The sequence below is a fragment of the Liolophura sinensis genome, chromosome 1 (genome assembly GCF_032854445.1).
Source record: "Liolophura sinensis isolate JHLJ2023 chromosome 1, CUHK_Ljap_v2, whole genome shotgun sequence".
NCBI classification, from domain to species: Eukaryota; Metazoa; Mollusca; class Polyplacophora; order Chitonida; family Chitonidae; genus Liolophura; species Liolophura sinensis.
This window is the reverse complement of record NC_088295.1, coordinates 95524517-95542818: the sequence shown is the minus strand read 5'-3', so window position 1 is coordinate 95542818 and position 18302 is coordinate 95524517. Positions and strand designations below refer to the sequence as shown.

At 45.1% G+C, this 18302-nt stretch overlaps 1 protein-coding gene across 1 annotated transcript in view; it reads right to left on the bottom strand.

Annotated features, from left to right (window-relative positions):
- The window catches only part of LOC135466077 (uncharacterized), a 53038-nt gene that overhangs the window by 12603 nt on the left and 22133 nt on the right, over window positions 1-18302 (bottom strand). Inside the window, 8 exon segments of the mRNA XM_064743497.1 lie at window positions 1951-2186; window positions 3180-3470; window positions 12766-12844; window positions 13215-13318; window positions 14641-14808; window positions 16689-16808; window positions 17070-17301; window positions 17879-18073. Coding sequence (XP_064599567.1) covers window positions 1951-2186; window positions 3180-3470; window positions 12766-12844; window positions 13215-13318; window positions 14641-14808; window positions 16689-16808; window positions 17070-17301; window positions 17879-18073 — 1425 coding nt within the window.

Below are 18302 nucleotides of genomic sequence, written 5' to 3'. Positions count from 1 at the left end.
TTGGCTATTCCATATATTGGATATCCCACATACTGGCTATCCCATGCATTGGCTATCCTATGTATTGGCTATACCACATATTGGCTATCCCACATGGATGTATTGGCTGTCCCACATACTGGCTATCCCACATACTGGCTATCCCACATGCATGTATTGGCTATCCCAGGTACATGTATTGGCTAATCGCTATCCTACAAATTGGCTATTCCATGTACTGGCTATCCCACATACTGGCTAACCCATGCATTGGCTATCTTATACCACATATTGGTTATACCACATACTGGCTAGTCCACATGCATGTACTGGCTGTCCCACATATTGGCTATCCCACATATTGGCTATCCCACGCACATGTATTGACTATACCGCTTACTGACTATCCCACATATTGGCTATCCCACATGTATGTATTGGCTATCCCATGTGCATGTATTGGCTCTCCCATTTACATGTATTGGCTCTCCCATGTACATGTATTTGCTCTCCCATGTACATGTATTGGCTCTCCCATTTACATGTATTGGCTCTCCCATGTACATGTATTGGCTATCCCACGTACATGTATTGGCTCTCCCATGTGCATGTATTGGGTCTCCCACATACACATATTGGCTATCCCATGTACACGTATTGGCTATCCCATGCACATGTATAGGGTCTCCCACGTACATGTATTGGCTCTCCCACATACATGTATTGGCTCTCCCATGTAGATGTATTGGGTCTCCCACGTACATGTATTGGCTCTCCCACATACCGGCTATACCGCTTATTGGCTATATCATGTTTTGGCTATACCACATATTGGCTATTACACATACTGGCTATCACATGTATTGGCTATTACACATACTGGTTATCCCACATACTGGCTATCCCACATATTGGCTATCCCACCTATTGGCTATCCCACGTGCATGTATTGGCTATCCCACCTACTGGCTATCCCACGTGTTGGCTATCCCACATATTGGCTATTACACGTATTGGCTATCACACGTATTGGCTATCTCACATATTGGTTATCACATATTGGCTATCCCACCTATTGGCTACCCCACATGCATGTATTGGCTATCCCACGTATTGGCTATCCCACGTATTGGCTATCTCACATATTAGCTATCCCACATGCATGTATTGGCTATCTCACATGCATGTATTGGCTACACCACATACTGGCTATCCCAGTTATTGGCTATCTCACATATTGGCTATCCCACATGCATGTATTGGCTATCCCACATTTTGGCTATCCCACGTATTGGCTATCTCACATATTGGCTATCCCACATGCATGTATTGGCTATCTCACATATTGGCTATCCCACATGCATGTATTGGCTATCCCACATATTGGCTATCCCACATGCATGTATTGGCTATCCCACATACTGGCTATCCCAGTTATTGGCTATCTCACATATTGGCTATCCCACATGCATGTATTGGCTATCCCACATGCATGTATTGGCTATCCCACATACTGGCTATCCGACATACTGGCTATCCCACATGCATGTATTGGCTATTCCACATATTGGCTATCCCACATGCATGTATTGGCTATCTCACATGCATGTATTGGCTATCCCACATGCATGTATTGGCTATCCCACATGCATGTACTGGCTATCCCACATGCATGTATTGGCTATCCCACATACTGGCTATCCCAGTTATCGGTTATCTCACATACTGGCTATCCCACATATTGGCCATCCCACATGCATGTATTGGCCATCCCACATGCATGTATTGGCTATCCCACATGCATGTATTGGCTATCCCACATACTGGCTATCCCAGTTATCGGTTACCTCACATATTGGCTATCTCACATATCGGCTATCTCACATATTGGCTATCCCACATATTGGCTTACCACACTCTTATAACACACCCATGACCTAAAATACACTCAAAATAGAAAGAAAGCTTTACTTTTGCATGGTGAGGAGTTCCTCGATGGAGTAGGACATGTTGGGGTCTCTGGCTTTGAAGATGTCCAGAGTGCCTTTCGACCAGGATATCGTGATCTCGGCCACTTCATGACAGTTAGTCTGCACCACATCCAGGTTCTGATGCACATCCAGGCACACCAAAGACATGGCACTCTCAATGAAATCCACAGACTCCTTCATTTTCCACGTGAACTGGTTTAAACCCTGCTCAAACAGCTACAGGGAACAAAAAAGAGAAATATAAAAGGTATTACCGCAAAGGTATTAATACTTCAGCAGAATACATCAAACCAAAATTAATGCTGGTCGAAGGTATGGGTCATTACTCCGCAGGCGGTCAAAATGTAACACTTCATTATACAGAGATACGTCATGATAGTTTGATTCTATTCCCAAACAAATAACCTCTGTGTACCACTATTTCTGTAGTGCATTTGATCCGTTGGCAGAAGAGATGAGAAACGGAGACACCACACATGGCGTATTGGTCAGTATATACATGCTGCCATCAGTATAGTTGTAGTCAGATCCAATAGCTGACTTGATGAAATAGGAGTAACAACTGCAAGGCTCTAAGCGCTGTGGGTTTCACAAATCAAAAACAAAAATAAATGAAAACCTTGCAAATTTCTGACATCCCAGCAAAAAGTAATAATTGCAATACGCATAGGAGGTGTCTACTGAGAACTGCAGATCTGTTCAGGTAGAGTTTTGCCTCTAGCGACTGTGTGGGAGAGCAAGCCACTGTGGGCATGTTTCCACCTGCTCTATAACACGTCCCACTTACCTAAACCATAACCAACACCTCTGCTGCAAATTGCATGGAAATAAATATACCTAGTAAGCATATCTGTCAAAACAGCACAGAATCTATCGTAGCTAAATTTATGGTAGGAATTATACATTTCAGCTAAACTGAAAGAATACTGGTTTTGTGGAAATGTATATCATGTTCATCATGGTTATGTCCCTTTCATTTCCCAAAATGCTTATTTTTATAGATTTTTGATGTAAGTCAGAAAAGTCATGTTTTGTGGACAGTTTTCATTATTGTACGTATACTGTGCATGTTAATAGGCACTGATTTGTTGTGTAGTACTGTAAAGCAATGTAATGCCACAAAGGGACATAACCATGGCCATGATGATGCCACAAAGGGACAAAACCATGGCCATGATGATGCAATTCAAAACTCTTACATTGCCTTACCTGATCCACTTTATCCAGTTTCCGTTCAAACAGAGGCCGTTCATAGTCTGTGATGGTTTTCAGGATGGTGTTATACTTGGACACAATGGTCTCCAGTCTTGTGGCTGTCACCCTCAGCTGCAGGGAGTCTGTGTGGCGAATTAACTCTTTGGCAGGTTGAGGTAGCTTGATGCTGAACGGTTCACGGTGCAAGTAGTGCACTTCCTTCATCAACAGCAGCAGTTTAGGATCCAGGTTAACATGGACGGCTTGAGGGCGTATCTCCAGTTCCTCATCATACTCCTCTGCTATCTGCAACAGACACGAGCAGCTGTAAAACAGGATAGTGAAGATACATATATCCCCTCACCTGACCAGCTGTATACCCATCACAGACATACAGTACTATCAGCATAAAATGAATATCCACCTAACAAGAAAAACTTAAGATGGAGGGCTGTCTGGCAACTCTTACCTTACCAAGAGGGGCTGTCTGACAACTTCTACCTTACCAGGAGAGGCTGTTGACAAATTCTACCTTACCAAAAGGGGCTGTCTGACAACCTCTACCTTACCAAGAGGGGCTGTTTGACAACTTCCACCTCACCAAGAGGGACTGTCTAACAACTTCTACCTTACGAAGAGGGGCTGTCTGACAACTTCCACCTTACCAAGAGGGGCTGTCTGACAACTGCTACCATACCAAGAGGGGCTGTCTGACAACTTCTACCTTACCAAGAGGGGTTGTGTGACAACTTGTACCTTACCAAGAGTGGCTGTTTGACTTGTACCTTACCAAGAGGGGCTGTTTGACAACTTCCACCTTACCAAGAGGGGCTATTTGACAACTTCTACCTTACAAAAAGGGGGATGTCTGATAACTTGTACCTTACAAAGAGGGGCTGTTTGACAACTTGTACCTTACCAAGAGAGGCTGTTTGACAACTGCTGCCTTACCAAGAAGGGCTGTCTGACAACTGCTACCTTACCAAAAGGGGCTGTCTGCGAAATCCTACCTTACCAAGACGGGCTGTTTGACAATTTCCACCTTACCAAGAGGGGCTATTTGACAACTACTACCTTACGAAGAGGGGGATGTCTGACAAATTCTACCTTACCAAGAGGGGCTGTCTGACAACTTCTACCTTACCACGAGGGGCCATCTGACAACTCTTACCTTACCAAGAGGGCTGTCTGACAACTTCTACCATACCAAGGGGGGCTGTCTGACAGCTTCCACCTTACCAAGAGAGGCTGTGTGACAACTCTTACCTTACCAAGAGGGGCTGTCTGACAACTGCTACATTACCAAAAGGGGCTGTCTGCAAACTCCTACCTTACCAAGAGGGGCTGTTTGACAACTTCCACCTTACCATGAGGGGCTATTTGACAACTTCTAACTTACAAAAAGGGGGATGTCTGACAACTCTTACCTTACCAAGAAGGGCTATCTGTCAACTTCTGCCTTACCAAGAGGGGCTGTCTGACAACTGCTACCTTACCACGAGGGGCCGTATGAATACTGCCACCTTACCAAGAGGGGTTGTCTGACAACTTCCACCTTACCAAGAGGGGTTGTTTGACAACTTGTACCTTACCAAGAGGGGCTGTTTGACAACTTGTACCTTACCAAGAGGGGCTGTCTGACAACTCTTACCTTACCAACAGGGGCTGTCTGACAACTGCTACATTACCAAAAGGGGCTGTCTGCGAACTCCTACCTTACCAAGAGGGGCTGCTTGAACAACTTCCACCTTAGAAAGAGGGGCTATTTGACAACTTCTACCTTACAAAAAGGGGGATGTCTGACAACTTGTACCTTACCAAGAGGGGCTGTTTGACAACTTCTACCTTACCAAGAGGGGCTGTTTGACAACTGCTACCTTACCAAGAGGGGCTGTCTGACAACTCTTACCTTACCAAGAGGGGCTGTCTGAAAACACTTACCTTACCAAAAGGGGCTGTCTGACAACTGCTACATGACCAAGAGGGGCTCTCTGCGAACTCTTACCTTACCAAGACGGGCTGTTTGACAATTTCCACCTTACCAAGAGGGGCTATTTGACGACTGCTACCTTACAAAGAGGGGGATGTCTGACAAGTCTTACCTTACCAAGAAGGGCTATCTGACAACTGCTACCTTACGAAGAGGGGCTGTCTGACAAATTCTACCTTACGAAGAGGGGCTGTCTGACAACTTCCACCTTACAAAGAGGGGCTGTTTGACAACTGCTACCTTACCAAGAGAGGCTGTGTGACAACTCTTACCTTACCAAGAGGGGCTGTCTGACAACTGCTACATTACCAAAAGGGGCTGTCTGCAAACTCCTACCTTACCAAGAGGGGCTGTTTGACAACTTCCACCTTACCAAGACGGGCTATTTGAGTGAGTGAGTGCTTGGGGTTTAACGTCGTTCTCAACAATTTTTCAGTCATATGACGACGAGGGGCTATTTGACAACTTCTAACTTACAAAAAGGGGGATGTCTGACAACTCTTACCTCACTAAGAAGGGCTATCTGTCAACTTCTGCCTTACCAAGAGGGGCTGTCTGACAACTTCTACCTTACCAAGAGGGGCTGTCTGACAACTTCTACCTTACCACGAGGGGCCGTCTGAATACTGCCACCTTACCAAGAGGGGTTGTCTGACAACTTTCACCTTACCAAGAGGGGCTGTCTGACAACTTCCACCTTACCAAAAGGGGTTGTTTGACAACTTGTACCTTACCAAGAGGGGCTGTTTGACAACTTCCACCTTACCAACAGGGGCTGTCTGACAACTCTTACCTTACCAAGAGGGGCTGTCTGACAACTGCTACATTACCAAAAGGGGCTGTCTGCGAACTCCTACCTTACCAAGAGGGGCTGCTTGACAACTTTCACATTACCAAGAGGGGCTATTTGACAACTTCTACCTTACAAAAAGGGGGATGTCTGACAACTTGTACCTTACAAAGAGGGGCTGTTTGACAACTCTTACCTTACCAAGAGGGCTGTCTGACAACTCTTACCTTACCAAGAGGGGCTGTCTGACAACTGCTACCTTACCAAGAGGGCTGTCTGACAACTCTTACCTTACCAAGAGGGGCTGTCTGAAAACACTTACCTTACCAAAAGGGGCTTTCTGACAACTGCTACATGACCAAGAGGGGCTGTCTGCGAACTCTTACCTTACCAAGAGGGGCTGTTTGACAACTGCTACCTTACCAAGAGGGGCTGTCTGAAAACACTTACCTTACCAAAAGGGGCTGTCTGACAACTGCTACATGACCAAGAGGGGCTGTCTGCGAACTCTTACGTTACCAAGAAGGGCTGTCTGACAACTTCTATCTTACCTAGAGGGGCTGTCTGACAACTTCTACCTTACCAACAGGGGCCGTCGGACAACCCTTACCTTACCAAGAAGGGCTATCTGACAACTACTACATTACCAAGAGGGGCTGTCTGACAACTCTTACCTTAACAAGAGGGGTTGTCTAACAACTGCTACATTACTAAAAGGGGTACCTTACCAAGAGGGGCTATTTGAAAACTTCTACCTTACCATGAGGGGCTGTTTGACAACTTCCATCATACCAAGAGGGGCTATTTTGACAACTTCTACCTTACAAAAAAGGGGATGTCTGACAACTCTTACCTTATCAAGAAGGGCTATCTGAAAACTTCTACCTTACCAAGAGGGGCTGTCTGACAACTCTTACCTTACCAAGAAAGGCTATCTGACAACTTCTGCCTTACCAAGAAGAGCTGTCTAACAACTGCTACATTTGCTAAAAGGGGCTGTCTGACAACTCTTACCTTATCAAGAAGGGCTATCTGAAAACTTCTACCTTACCAAGAGGGGCTGTCTGACAATTCTTACCTTACCAAGAAAGGCTATCTGACAACTTCTACCTTACCAGGAGGGGCTGTCTGACAACTTCTGCCTTACCAAGAGGGGCTATTTGACAGCTTCTACCTTACACAAATGGTTTGTCTGATAGTTTCTACCTTAGCAAGAGGGGCTGTTTGACAGCATCTACCTTACAAACAGGGGCTGTTTCAGTTTGACTGCTTCCACCTTACCAAGAAGGGCTATCTGGCAACTGCTACCTTACCAAGAAGGGCTATCTGGCAACTGCTACCTTACCAAGAGGGACTGTCTGACAACTTCCACCTTACCAAGAGGGGCTGTCTGACAACTTCCACCTTACCAAGAGGGGCTGTCTGACAACTGCTACCATACCAAGAGGGGCTGTCTGACAACTTCCACCTTACCAAGAGGGGCTATTTGACAGCTTCTACCTTACACAAAGGGTTTGTCTGATAGTTTCTACCTTAGCAAGAGGGGCTGTTTGATAGCCTCTACCTTACAAACAGGGGGCTGTTTCAGTTTGACAGCTTCCACCTTACCAAGAAGGGCTATCTGGCAACTGCTACCTTACAAGAAGGGCTATCTGGCAACTGCTACACCTTACCAAGAAGGGCTGTCTGACAACTTCCACCTTACCAAGAGGGGCTGTCTGACAAGGGGCTGTCTGACAACTTCCACCTTACCAAGAGGTGCTGTCTGACAACTCTTACCTTACCAAGAGGGGTTATCTGACAACTGCTACCTTACCAAGAAGGGCTGTCTGACAACTTCCACCTTACCAAGAGGTGCTGTCTGACAACTCTTACCTTACCAAGAGGGACTGTCTAACAACTTCTACCTTACCAAGAGGGGCTGTCTGACAACTTCCACCTTACCAAGAGGGGCTGTCTGACAACTGCTACCATACCAAGAGGGCTGTCTGACAACTTCTACCTTACCAAGAGGGGTTGTGTGACAACTTGTACCTTACCAAGAGTGGCTGTTTGACTTGTACCTTACCAAGAGGGGCTGTTTGACAACTTCCACCTTACCAAGAGGGGCTATTTGACAACTTCTACCTTACAAAAAGGGGGATGTCTGATAACTTGTACCTTACAAAGAGGGGCTGTTTGACAACTTGTACCTTACCAAGAGAGGCTGTTTGACAACTGCTGCCTTACCAAGAAGGGCTGTCTGACACTGCTACCTTACCAAAAGGGGCTGTCTGCGAAATCCTACCTTACCAAGAGGGGCTGTTTGACAATTTCCACCTTACCAAGAGGGGCTATTTGACAACTACTACCTTACGAAGAGGGGGATGTCTGACAAATTCTACCTTACCAAGAGGGGCTGTCTGACAACTTCTACCTTACCACGAGGGGCCATCTGACAACTCTTACCTTACCAAGAGGGCTGTCTGACAACTTCTACCATACCAAGGGGGGGCTGTCTGACAGCTTCCACCTTACCAAGAGAGGGCTGTGTGACAACTCTTACCTTACCAAGAGGGGCTGTCTGACAACTGCTACATTACCAAAAGGGGCTGTCTGCAAACTCCTACCTTACCAAGAGGGGCTGTTTGACAACTTCCACCTTACCATGAGGGGCTATTTGACAACTTCTAACTTACAAAAAGGGGGATGTCTGACAACTCTTACCTTACCAAGAAGGGGCTATCTGTCACTTCTGCCTTACCAAGAGGGGCTGTCTGACAACTGCTACCTTACCACGAGGGGCCGTATGAATACTGCCACCTTACCAAGAGGGGTTGTCTGACAACTTCCACCTTACCAAGAGGGGTTGTTTGACAACTTGTACCTTACCAAGAGGGGCTGTTTGACAACTTGTACCTTACCAAGAGGGGCTGTCTGACAACTCTTACCTTACCAACAGGGGGCTGTCTGACAACTGCTACATTACCAAAAGGGGCTGTCTGCGAACTCCTACCTTACCAGAGGGGCTGCTTGACAACTTCCCACCTTGACCCTAGAAAGAGGGGCTATTTGACAACTTCTACCTTACAAAAAGGGGGATGTCTGACAACTTGTACCTTACCAAGAGGGGCTGTTTGACAACTTCTACCTTACCAAGAGGGGCTGTTTGACAACTGCTACCTTACCAAGAGGGGCTGTCTGACAACTCTTACCTTACCAAGAGGGGCTGTCTGAAAACACTTACCTTACCAAAAGGGGCTGTCTGACAAACTGCTACATGACCAAGAGGGGCTCTCTGCGAACTCTTACCTTACCAAGACGGGGCTGTTTGACAATTTCCACCTTACCAAGAGGGGCTATTTGACGACTGCTACCTTTACAAAGAGGGGGATGTCTGACAAGTCTTACCTTACCAAGAAGGGCTATCTGACAACTGCTACCTTACGAAGAGGGGCTGTCTGACAAATTCTACCTTACGAAGAGGGGCTGTCTGACAACTTCCACCTTACAAAGAGGGGCTGTTTGACAACTGCTACCTTACCAAGAGAGGCTGTGTGACAACTCTTACCTTACCAAGAGGGGCTGTCTGACAACTGCTACATTACCAAAAGGGGCTGTCTGCAAACTCCTACCTTACCAAGAGGGGCTGTTTGACAACTTCCACCTTACCAAGACGGGCTATTTGAGTGAGTGAGTGCTTGGGGTTTAACGTCGTTCTCAACAATTTTTCAGTCATTATGACGACGAGGGGCTATTTGACAACTTCTAACTTACAAAAAGGGGGATGTCTGACAACTCTTACCTCACTAAGAAGGGCTATCTGTCAACTTCTGCCTTACCAAGAGGGGCTGTCTGACAACTTCTACCTTACCAAGAGGGGCTGTCTGACAACTTCTACCTTACCACGAGGGGCCGTCTGAATACTGCCACCTTACCAAGAGGGGTTGTCTGACAACTTTCACCTTACCAAGAGGGGCTGTCTGACAACTTCCACCTTACCAAAAGGGGTTGTTTGACAACTTGTACCTTACCAAGAGGGGCTGTTTGACAACTTCCACCTTACCAACAGGGGCTGTCTGACAACTCTTACCTTACCAAGAGGGGCTGTCTGACAACTGCTACATTACCAAAAGGGGCTGTCTGCGAACTCCTACCTTACCAAGAGGGGCTGCTTGACAACTTTCACATTACCAAGAGGGGCTATTTGACAACTTCTACCTTACAAAAAGGGGGATGTCTGACAACTTGTACCTTACAAAGAGGGGCTGTTTGACAACTCTTACCTTACCAAGAGGGCTGTCTGACAACTCTTACCTTACCAAGAGGGGCTGTCTGACAACTGCTACCTTACCAAGAGGGCTGTCTGACAACTCTTACCTTACCAAGAGGGGCTGTCTGAAAACACTTACCTTACCAAAAGGGGCTGTCTGACAACTGCTACATGACCAAGAGGGGCTGTCTGCGAACTCTTACCTTACCAAGAGGGGCTGTTTGACAACTGCTACCTTACCAAGAGGGGCTGTCTGAAAACACTTACCTTACCAAAAGGGGCTGTCTGACAACTGCTACATGACCAAGAGGGGCTGTCTGCGAACTCTTACGTTACCAAGAAGGGCTGTCTGACAACTTCTATCTTACCTAGAGGGGCTGTCTGACAACTTCTACCTTACCAACAGGGGCCGTCGGACAACCCTTACCTTACCAAGAAGGGCTATCTGACAACTACTACATTACCAAGAGGGGCTGTCTGACAACTCTTACCTTAACAAGAGGGGTTGTCTAACAACTGCTACATTACTAAAAGGGGCTGTCTGCGAACTCCTACCTTACCAAGAGGGGCTATTTGAAAACTTCTACCTTACCATGAGGGGCTGTTTGACAACTTCCATCATACCAAGAGGGGCTATTTGACAACTTCTACCTTACAAAAAAGGGGATGTCTGACAACTCTTACCTTATCAAGAAGGGCTATCTGAAAACTTCTACCTTACCAAGAGGGGCTGTCTGACAACTCTTACCTTACCAAGAAAGGCTATCTGACAACTTCTGCCTTACCAAGAAGAGCTGTCTAACAACTGCTACATTACTAAAAGGGGCTGTCTGACAACTCTTACCTTATCAAGAAGGGCTATCTGAAAACTTCTACCTTACCAAGAGGGGCTGTCTGACAATTCTTACCTTACCAAGAAAGGCTATCTGACAACTTCTACCTTACCAGGAGGGGCTGTCTGACAACTTCTGCCTTACCAAGAGGGGCTATTTGACAGCTTCTAACCTTACACAAATGGTTTGTCTGATAGTTTCTACCTTAGCAAGAGGGGCTGTTTGACAGCATCTACCTTACAAACAGGGGCTGTTTCAGTTTGACTGCTTCCACCTTACCAAGAAGGGCTATCTGGCAACTGCTACCTTACCAAGAAGGGCTATCTGGCAACTGCTACCTTACCAAGAGGGACTGTCTGACAACTTCCACCTTACCAAGAGGGGCTGTCTGACAACTTCCACCTTACCAAGAGGGGCTGTCTGACAACTGCTACCATACCAAGAGGGGCTGTCTGACAACTTCCACCTTACCAAGAGGGGCTATTTGACAGCTTCTACCTTACACAAAGGGTTTGTCTGATAGTTTCTACCTTAGCAAGAGGGGCTGTTTGATAGCCTCTACCTTACAAACAGGGGCTGTTTCAGTTTGACAGCTTCCACCTTACCAAGAAGGGCTATCTGGCAACTGCTACCTTACCAAGAAGGGCTATCTGGCAACTGCTACCTTACCAAGAAGGGCTGTCTGACAACTTCCACCTTACCAAGAGGGGCTGTCTGACAAGGGGCTGTCTGACAACTTCCACCTTACCAAGAGGGGCTGTCTGACAACTCTTACCTTACCAAGAGGGGTTATCTGACAACTGCTACCTTACCAAGAAGGGCTGTCTGACAACTTCCACCTTACCAAGAGGTGCTGTCTGACAACTCTTACCTTACCAAGAGGGACTGTCTAACAACTTCTACCTTACCAAGAGGGGCTATTTGACAACTTCTACCTGACCATGTGAGGCTGTCCAGCAACTTCTGCCTTACCAAGAGGGGCTGTCTGACAACTTTTGCCTTACCAAGAGGGGCTGTCTGACAACTGCTACCTTACCAAGAGGGGCTGTCTGACAACTGCTACCTTACCAAGAGGGGTTGTTTGGCAACTTCTACCTTACCAAGAAGGGCTGTCTGACAACTGCTACCTTACCAAGAGGGGCTGTCTGACAACTGCTACCTTACCAAGAGGGGCTGTTTGACAACTTCTACCCCACCAAGATGGGCTGTCTGACAACTTCTGTCTTACCAACAAGGGCTGTTTCACAACTTCTGCCTTACCTCAGCGGGCTGTTTAACAGCTTTTGTTTCACAGAGGCTGTTTGACAACTTCTGCCTTATCAACGGGGGCTGCCTGACAACTTCTACTTGACCAAGAAGGGCTGTCTGACAACTTCTACATTACCAAGAAGGGCTGTCTGACAACTTCTACCTTACCAAGAGGGGCTGTCTGACAACTGCTATCTTACCAAGAAGGGCTGTCTGACAACCGTTACATTACCAAGATTGTCTGTCTGCGAACTCCTACCTTACCAAGAGGGGCTATCTGACAACTGCTACATTACCAAGAGGGGCTGTTTGACAACTTCTGTCTTACCAACAAGGGCTGTTTCACAACTTCTGTCTTACCAACAAGGGCTGTTTCACAACTTCTGTCTTACCCCAGGGGGCTGTTCAACAGCTTTTGTTTCACAAACAGGGGCTGTTTGACAACTTCTGCCTTACCAACAGAGGCTGTTTGACAACTTCTGCCTTACCAACAGGGGCTGTTTGAGTCGTGCCGACAGTTCAGACGTCAACGATTCCTTCCAGCCTCCAATAAGTTCTGTCTCAAAACTGTACAACACAAAACATGACATGTGCACAAGATATTTGTGGAGATATCAAAAATAAAATAACACACAAAAATTCACACATAAGCATTCAGGCAAACAAAAGCCCTAAAGGACTGAATTTTAGGGCATTTGAACTTCAGACACACCAAATGATAATGCAGTGTAACACTAATAACATACTCATTAAGGTCTTTGATTAAACAATAAACAAACAAATAAATAAATAAGGTCTTTAAAGATGTCATATCAATGACAATAGCATTTTGCAGTAGTAACAAAAAATCCAACACATCAAGTTCCTAACAGATATAGTAGCAATACAAACTCTCCACATGTTTTCAGGATGTCACATCAGTAAAGCTAATACTAACTCGTTAAGGCCTTTGAGGATGTCATCGTAGGCGTCTCTCATCTGCCAGCCCCTCTCCCCCTCCAGGGAATGTGGACTGACCTTCCTCATCTTCTCCATGGGACACTGACACAAATAAACAGCCTGTTACCAGTATATCCACAGGATACTGACACAAACAGCCTATTATCAGTATATCCACAGCACACTAACACTATCACACAGTAGGCTATCAATATATCCACAGGACTAACACAAACAGTCAGTGTGTTATCATTATATCCACAGGACACTAACACAAATAGCCTATTATCAGTATATCCACAGCACACTAGCACTATTACACAGTAGGCTATCAATATATCCACAGGACTAACACAAACAGTCAGTGTGTTATCATTATATCCACAGGACACTAACACAAATAGCCTATTATCAGTATATCCACAGCACACTAGCACTATTACACAGTAGGCTATCAATATATCCACAGGACTAACACAAACAGTCAGTGTGTTATCAGTATATCCACAGGACACTAACACAAATAGCCTATTATCAGTATATCCACAGCACACTAGCACTATTACACAGTAGGCTATCAATATATCCACAGGACTAACACAAACAGTCAGTGTGTTATCAGTATATCCACAGGACACTAACACAAATAGCCTATTATCAGTATATCCACAGCACACTAGCACTATCACGCAGTAGGCTATAAATATATCCACAGGACTAACACAAACAGTCAGTGTGTTATCAGTATATCCACAGCACACTAGCACAAATAGCCTATTATCAGTATATCCACAGCACACTAGCACTATCACGCAGTAGGCTATCAATACATCCACAGGACTATCACAAAAAGTCAGTGTGTTATCAGTATATCCACAGGACACTGACACAAATAAACAGCCTTGTATCAGTATATAAACAGGACACGAACACACATAAACAGGATATTGTCAAAATATCCACAGGACGCTGACACAAGCAGACAGTGTATTACTGATATTCATGTATCCACATGATTAATAAATAACTGGAGACGGTTTTCAATTTTTTCGGAAGATGAGGGGAAAACACACAAAATGTGGTCATACACTGTGCAATACATGTACATGATCAGTGAGTTGCCTGTTCATCCTCTACCAGCAGAATGTTAATACATTAGCCAGTATGGAAGAAAGCAAGCAGTGCACTGCAGCTTAGATGTCCCATGTTTGTGGCAGAAAGAACATGTTTAATTGAAAAAATGAAAGTTACACACCATTCACCTTTCGTTTTGCACGTCCGGAGATATCCACAGTATTTATTACAAATTGTCTGCATTTTCATATTCAAGTAATATCTTTGACAGACATCCAAAACAGGTCATAACCACAACATTGAGAGCTATCAACACTTAAACACCTGCTGACACGGACAGGTTTACTCACCTTAATTCGTTCTTTCAGTGCATGAACCCACAACAATCTGCTGACAATGGGTGGCATATTGTAATGGAGAGGTGTGCGCCGGCATTGTTGTTGGAACATATTGCGCACGCACTCCAGTTCGAGCGTGTAGGATTCCACTAGCATGTCATCTTTGTCCTTCAGGTACAACTGCAGAACATATGTGGCCTTGTATTATACTTGTACCTGTATTTCTACAAAGTCCCAGGTGGCGATTTCTATGCCTCTCTTTATACTGGGCTGATGAAGTATGATAACCAATGGTAAACAATAAACAATACACTGCTTCTTGTCTAAAAATGATTTCAACTGTAACAGTTACTTATATGTAGGAGTTCACCAGCACATGCAACACTTCATGTATATTCCAATTGGAGATTGCATACAAACCCCGAATTCAGTATTTACTGACAAATCCTCAAATATACTGTACCTGTACTGGCTCTCTACACTACAGGTGTGCACATCTTCAGATATACTGGTTCTCCACACTACAGGTGTGCACATCCTCAGATATAGTGTACCTGTACTGGCTCTCTACGCTACAGGTGTGTACATCCTCAGATATAGTGTACCTGTACTGGTTCTCCACACTACAGGTGTGCACATCCTCAGATATAGTGTACCTGTACTGGCTCTCTACACTACTGGTGTGTATACATCCTTAGATATACTGGTTCTCTACACTACAGGTGTGCACATCCTCAGATATACTGTACCTGTACTGGTTCTCCACACTACAGGTGTGCACGTCCTCAGATATAGTGTACCTGTACTGGCTCTCTACGCTACTGGTGTGTACATCCTCAGATATACTGGTTCTCCACACTACAGGTGTGCACATCCTCAGATATACTGTACCTGTACTGGCTCTCTACACTACAGGTGTGCACATCCTCAGATATACTGTACCTGTACTGGCTCTCTACTATTCAGGTGTGCACATCCTCAGATATACTGTACCTGTACTGGCTCTCCACACTACTATTGTGCACATCCTCAGACATACTGGCTCTCTACACTACAGGTGTGCACATCCTCAGATATACTGTACCTGTACTGGCTCTCCACACTACAGGTGTGCACATCCTCAGATATACTGGCTCTCTACACTACAGGTGTGCACATCCTCAGATATAGTGTACCTCTACTGGCTCTCCACACTACTGGTGTGCACATCCTCAGACATACTGGCTCTCTACACTACAGGTGTGCACATCCTCAGATATACTGTACCTGTACTGGCTCTCTATGCTATAGGTGCATACATGTTCAGATATACTGTACCTGTATTGGCTCTCTACTATACAAGTGCGCACATCCTCATATATACTGTACCTGTACTGGCTCTCTACTATTCAGGTGCGCACATCCTCATATATACTGTACCTGTACTGGCTCTCTACTATACAAGTGCGCACATCCTCATATATACTGTACCTGTACTGGCTCTCTACTATTCAGGTGCGCACATCCTCAGATATACTGTACCTGTACTGGCTCTCTACTATACAGGTGTGCACATCCTCAGATATACTGTACCTGTACTGGCTCTCCACACTACTGGTGAGCACATCCTCAGACATACTGGCTCTCTACACTACAGGTGTGCACATCCTCAGATATACTGTATCTGTACTGGCCCTCCACACTACAGGTGTGCACATCCTCAGATATACTGTACCTGTACTGGCTCTCCACACTACTGGTGTGCACATCCTCAGACATACTGGCTCTCTACACTACAGGTGTGCACATCCTCAGATATACTGTACCTGTACTGGCTCTCCACACTACAGGTGTGCACATCCTCAGATATACTGTACCTGTACTGGCTCTCTATGCTATAGGTGCATACATGTTCAGATATACTGTACCTGTACTGGCTCTCTACTATACAAGTGCGCACATCCTCATATATACTGTACCTGTACTGGCTCTCTACTATTCAGGTGCGCACATCCTCAGATATACTGTACCTGTACTGGCTCTCTACTATACAGGTGTGCACATCCTTAGATATACTGTACCTGTACTAGCTCTCGACTACTGATTCCTTCAAACACCTCCAACAAGCGGAGCTGAGCTCCTAATGTGTGACACTGCTGGAAGGCCTGACGCAGGATCTCTGCCAATTGTTTCTCTAACATCTGTTTACCAGAAACAAATGAAATACAGTAAAGAATTATTATAATGTTCAAATCTTCACAACTTTGACAGCACTTCTCTGTATTTCAATGATCACGAACTTGTACATATCACATTTAAGGTAACTTGTTTACTGTCAAATGACACTGTCAACCCATAGTTACAATAAAATCTCTATTCTGGATACTCTAGTAGTATTTACATGAAGCTGTATGATAACAAAATACACCATACATAAAGCCACAATAAGCATTGTGAAATACCTTGACAACTGTGCGAAATGTGAAAAACGCTTTTTCGAACGTCTGAGAGCCATCAATGTTCAGAATGTTGTCCACAACTGAGAAGAACTTGTCCATGGCAATCTGATATTTCTTGTGGATTTCTTTAACCATGGCATCGAGACTCATGCTACCCGCCCCGCCCACATCGGCAGCTCCAGCCAGCAGCCGGAAATGACGCGTGGTTTCCACCAGCTCCAAAACATCATTGCACCTAAAAGAAAGGATAACAGTTTACACACAGGCACTTTAATTTTATTTTAAATACATGTTAATGTGTTCACAAATCCAAACGATGTAGAAGTAACTAGTACCTTGTGACTGCTCTCAGTGATCGAAAGACAGGCATCTCTGTTTTAGAAATTTGAAGATGATAAACCGCTTTGTCTACAATTTTTTTATATTTGAACAGGGTGATTTCATTTGTTTGATGAAGTAGACATCTTAGTTTGATTTTTTTTTTTTTTTTTTTTTTTTGATTGGTGTTTTACGCCGTACTCAAGAATATTTCACTTATACGACGGCGGCCAGTATTATGGTGGGTGGAAACCGGGCACAGCCCGGGGGAAACCCACGACCATCCGCAGGTTGCTGGCAGACCTTCCCACTTACGGTCTTAGTTTGAAACAAGGCACAATGCCGTTGCTGGTGACTCTTTTTACTGATAAACTTTCTATAAACTCAAGTCAGGTATAAATCAGGTCCATCCAGGACAAAATCTACACATAGCTACATGTATAGTCATGTGTGATGTTAAATGTCAGCACAATCACTGCACTTTTGTTTCCTACCTCTCCATAAAACTGTTGAGCAAATTAAAACAGGCAGCGTTTCTGGGTGGCCAGGGGCTATCTGTCCAGATCTCATCCTCCCCCAGGGATGAGTCACTGGCTGTGGGGTCAGAGTGACGCAGGCCAAAGCGAGGGACGTAAGCATTGGGACCATACAGTCGGGCCTTGAACAGAGTACCATCAGCCTGATTATGGCTGCAAATAAAACACAGAACCTTACAAGTTGCTTTGATATTATGTGGTGGGCAAAAGAACTAAACACAAACCAGACAGTAAAGTGAATTTGTACCATTTGTATAGTATAGTCTATACAGACACACCAGGCCAGATGTGAATCTGCACCACAAGAACTGTCTACATAGAGAAACCAGACCATCAGGGAGTTTGTACCATGAGGATAGTCTATATAGATACACCAGGCCAG